This window comes from Nicotiana attenuata, chromosome 5 (assembly GCF_001879085.1).
Source record: "Nicotiana attenuata strain UT chromosome 5, NIATTr2, whole genome shotgun sequence".
Taxonomy (NCBI): Eukaryota; Viridiplantae; Streptophyta; class Magnoliopsida; order Solanales; family Solanaceae; genus Nicotiana; species Nicotiana attenuata.
The window spans coordinates 13,433,241-13,437,991 of NC_031993.1; the positions used below are offsets into that span (position 1 = coordinate 13,433,241).

The following is a 4,751-nucleotide window of genomic DNA, read 5'->3' on the forward strand; positions in this document are numbered from 1 at the left end:
TATGAAATTATAACCACACATCACTTATCCCCACCACAAAGATATGCTAGGATAGTCCACTTTAAAATTGAGTAATTTAGAGTCCAAATATCAGAGCAAATGACATTAGATATGTTATATAACTTGTATTGCTGTAAATAAATTAAATAATAATCTTTCTGAAAAAACAGAAACAGAAAGTTAGTAGAAATTTAATTCCGAAAAAACAGTAAATTTCTTCAAAATAAATTCTGAAAACGTTGTAGGAACAAATCGGGCCCACTGAATACACAGTGTGTCCTTAAGGAAATTATTCCCCTCAAGTACCCGAGTATCCTCCCAGGATAGAACGATTTAACTCACCAGTGTATCGGTACCTAAAACTCTGGTGATCGGCGAACCACTCGATGGTCGTAAAACACACTGGAATATTTTGTGCAGAAGAAGAAGAAGATTCAGAAAATTTAGTAAGTAAATATTCTGGGATTTGAAGGTCTATTTATAGCCAACCTGGTGATGTTTCTGAAGAGGTTTGCAACCTTTCAGAATAGTCATGACTGTTGGAACAGGTGTGACCCTCTGAAGAGGTTTGCAACCTTTCAGAACAGTTTGGAACAGGTGTGACCCTCTGAAGAGGTTTGCAACCTTTCAGAATAGTCATGGCTGTTGGAAATTTTTGCGGGAAATTTAAAACAAATTTAAATTAATCCGGGAAAGAAAAACGGACTACACCGAACCGGGTCGCGGGTCATCCCTCCATTTCTTTTCCCACCATTTTTCATTCACACCTTTTTTATTATTATTTATTAAATAACAAACCCAACAAAATAATCTAGCTTTAATCCGCCATCGTTTACTCAGCAGACCCCCAAGCTTCTTCTACGGGCAGAAAAAGCACACGCAGAGGACAATGAATTGATTATAGCCATTAATAAAAAGGGATGAGTCAACTCCTAGTCCAGAGCTTCCTTCAATGCTAGTTCGGAACTTGTCTATTACTTCCTCCGCTCCAAAATAAGTGATTTTTTGGTCTTTTTCTTGTGGTCCAAAATAAGTGATTTTTCCAGATTTCAAGAATGAATTAATTATTTTTTTCCTTCATTGTCCTTGGAGTAAATAGTATTGGAATATGTGTTAGAAGTGTTTATGTGAGATAGTAAAGGTTAATATGGTCAATTCCATTGCTAATTAATGCTAAAAGTGGATTTCTTAATCTATGTGAAAACATCCAAAAAATCACTTATTTTGGACCGGAGGAAGTAATAACTCCATTTTATTCCTTTTTTAATGTATTTACATAAGTATATAAATCACGGATATTAAGTACGATATGGGGAGGTACACCTTCACTTTCTAACTTCTTAATGAAGGGCCCTTTGTTAAAGCTATTGCTCCTTAGGCGCTGATCATCTGAGCAACCCCTCTTGTCTCGTGATATTGTCTTAAAGTCGACGTAATTCTTTCATAATAGTGTAATTTTCGGAACAATTTGTCTAATTAAATTTGAGAAAAGTAATCCTCTTGGGAAACACCTATTATTGAAATTATTTACATTCTAACATGAGTTAAAAATGAACTAACTCAATTACAGATTATCTTCAAAGCGTCTCGTTTTTATCTTTATTTATTAAGTAGTTTGTAACAAATCTTGCCATTCTGCTTATATGAAGTAAAACAATAAGCACAACTACTGGCTAACATTTGACCAAACTTTCGGTGAATCTATTTTATTAGTAAAAGATTCATTAAATCATACACAATTGAGATATCAACATATATTTGACATTAAAAACAAAAGAGCATTCAATATAAATTAATACTAGGTAGGCGTTTGGACATAAATTTCAAGATTTTTTTTTTTTAAATTTGGAAATTTACTATAATTTCCATTTGAAGATAAAGTTGTGTTTGGTTATAATTTTTGCAACATATTTGGATGTGCTTTTTTCAAAACCATGAAACATGATTTATACCCCCACAATTTGTAAAAAAATCAAAACCACCCCGACTTTTTTTTTTTGGTAATGACACCACCTCGAGTTGATTATCCTACTTGAAACAAACAATCAAGCATGCTGATTGTTTTACTGTACGAACAATCTCTATTAGAAGTTGTTGTGGCTCCTTCAGGTAAAAGTATAAATTGTAGATTTCAACACTGGATATCAAAGTATAGTGCAAGGCCTCTCAATCAGATGGTGGGTAGTTGTAGGTGTTACTTAGATTTAATAACTGATTAGGGTCCTTTTATAAGTTTAATAAATATATAGTAAATTTGTAAAACTTAAAAATACCAATTTTTCAATTTTCAATTGAAAAACTGGTTCTTAGCAGTTTTCAACTTCGAAAATACATTTTCAAGTTGATTTGAAAAAATATAAAATTTTTATAACAAAACATTGTTTGAAAAGAAAAAAAAAATTATGTCCAAACGGGCTCTAGATATCTTTATTCATGAAAAATGGAATCAAAACCAAAATATCCGAGTAACGAAACTCCAAATTCTTACCTATTCTTGGTACAATAACCAGAGTTGGATGGTGACTTGAGAATCATGTTATCCCATCATTTCATTTATATTATAGAAGTGGGACCTTTTTGGTATAATTCTTGAATCTTTATTTCTTTGTTTTACTCTTTAACCTTTGCGTAGAAGCATCTGTTCCCAAAAGATAAGGTTGTACCAAACCAAAACCATTATTATCACCAAACTTCATTTTCCACCATTCACATTAATTTCCTCTTATCAATCATAACTATAATTGGTGCATCGTTGGATATTATAGTATGGTCTTTGGCACACTTACACTCATCAATTCTTCTCCAAAAGGGTATTAACATTGACATTAGCGAATTGTAATTTACTTTAAAGATTTGAAAAGAGAATCCAACGTGCATGAAAAACAAAATATCAAAGAATTAGGGGTTGTAGTTGTCTAACCATCAATTTCGTACCAGGAAAAGAATACCAGAAATATTTATTCGTCCTTCTTCACAACTTGAGTCTTCTCTTTTGAAATTTGTTATTTTCTTTTGAAGCATTGACCACGTAAGTATTGTTAACAGTTATATGCATTTAGTAAGTGTATTTTTACAAAGTATGAGTGTTTAGCTGAGAAAAGTCTATGTAAGGAAGTCGATGTTATAAGACGTAACACTGCAACTAAGTGTTAATTTATGTAGTGAACCAAATAAAATTAAGTGTACTATTAAAGTATTTGCGGGATGAACAGTCATGATATTTAGTGTCAAAATCATGTTTTAAAAGAAAGATTTTCATACACCCTACTTTTTAGTCCCACTTAACACTTACAACCCCAACCGAAAAAAAAACTAGCCAATTATATTCTTCTATGTACTACATTAGAAAATCACTCTTTCTTTAAAGAACTCTCTCACACAATCTTGAAACTAACCATATTAGGCCAACTTATCTCAAACTTACAAACACTGTCTCAACTGATCCAACTCTCTCAAAACCTCACCACCGCTAGGTACAACCACCATGACGGCAAAGGACTGCGGCCACCACAATGAGGAGGAGGAGGGGCACAAGCTGCCCCGCCGCCTCTTTGCGGCCGTAATCGGCTTCATAATCTTAATCCTATTCATCATCTTCCTCATCTGGCTCATCCTCCGACCAACAAAACCACACTTCATCTTACAAGACGCCACCGTCTACGCTTTCAACGTCTCTACCCCTAGCTTTCTCACCACTAACATCCAAATCACCGTTGCCTCTCGGAATCCGAACGCCAAAATCGGAATTTACTACGACAAACTCGACGTCTACGCCACGTACCGCGGCCAACAAATTACACTTCCAACGTTATTGCCACCAACGTACCAAGGTCACAAAGATGTGTCGATATGGTCACCTTTTGTGTACGGTAATTCTGTCCCTGTTGCACCCTACTTAGGAAATGCACTTAGTCAAGATCAAATGGTTGGAATGGTTTTGTTGAATATTAAAATTGATGGGAGAGTTAGATGGAAAGTTGGGAGTTTTATTTCGGGAAGGTATCATTTGTATGTAAATTGTCCAGCTTATGTTGGTGTAGGTGGAAAAATGATTGGTAATAGTTTTGCTGTTGGATCATCAGCTATTAAGTATCAATTGGTGCAAAATTGTCATGTTGATGTTTGAACAACAACAACAAGATTTGCTCCATTGTCAGTGCTCTCACTCAGCTCTACGATCTTTTTTCTGCTTTTTTTTTAAATGTCGGATTTTATTGTTAGGAGTATAATTTTAGATCTTAATTTTGATGATAAATGGGCTAATGCAAAGTTTTAGTGGGAGTTATTTAATTTTGTTGTTAATTAGTAACTCGAGTATTTCTTTCTCTTTTTTATTTTAATTTCTTTTTTCCTTTTTGTGTAGTCATTATTTGTAGAATGTTTTAACTTTATTAATGAAAAGCAAAAGTTCAAGAATCAAGAGAGTGATAAAGCAAATACTACTAAGTACGAGTATATTCCAAGTGGTGTAACACTGATTCGACTTTTCGTGTTTTCTTTTCCCCGTTTTGTTGTCTTTTTTTCCCTTCTTCGTGGTTCTAGATAATAAAACCATATTGTAATTATCCTTTCACTTTAATGGCTTTAGTATTTATGAATTTTTTCTTCATTGAAAACAAATATTCAGACCCGATACATCCAACTTTTGATAAATGAATATATTTCTAATTTATTGATGACATGTCGTTTAAAAGGGGAAACTGTAGTGACATGTAGAGAAGTTATGGGTGTAATTTTTGCCGAATTTTTCC

At 33.6% G+C, this 4,751-nt stretch overlaps 1 protein-coding gene across 1 annotated transcript; it reads left to right on the top strand.

Annotated features, from left to right (window-relative positions):
• On the top strand, positions 3,264–4,416 carry LOC109225338 (NDR1/HIN1-like protein 12). The gene has a single exon (XM_019389965.1). The coding sequence runs from the start codon at positions 3,485–3,487 to the stop codon at positions 4,124–4,126; it is 642 nt and encodes a 213-aa protein (XP_019245510.1). The 5' UTR covers positions 3,264–3,484; the 3' UTR covers positions 4,127–4,416.

Coding starts and splice junctions, on each gene's coding strand:
- LOC109225338 (XM_019389965.1), top strand. CDS start 3,485: ATGACGGCAAAGGACTGCGGCCACCACAATGAGGAGGAGGAGGGGCAC.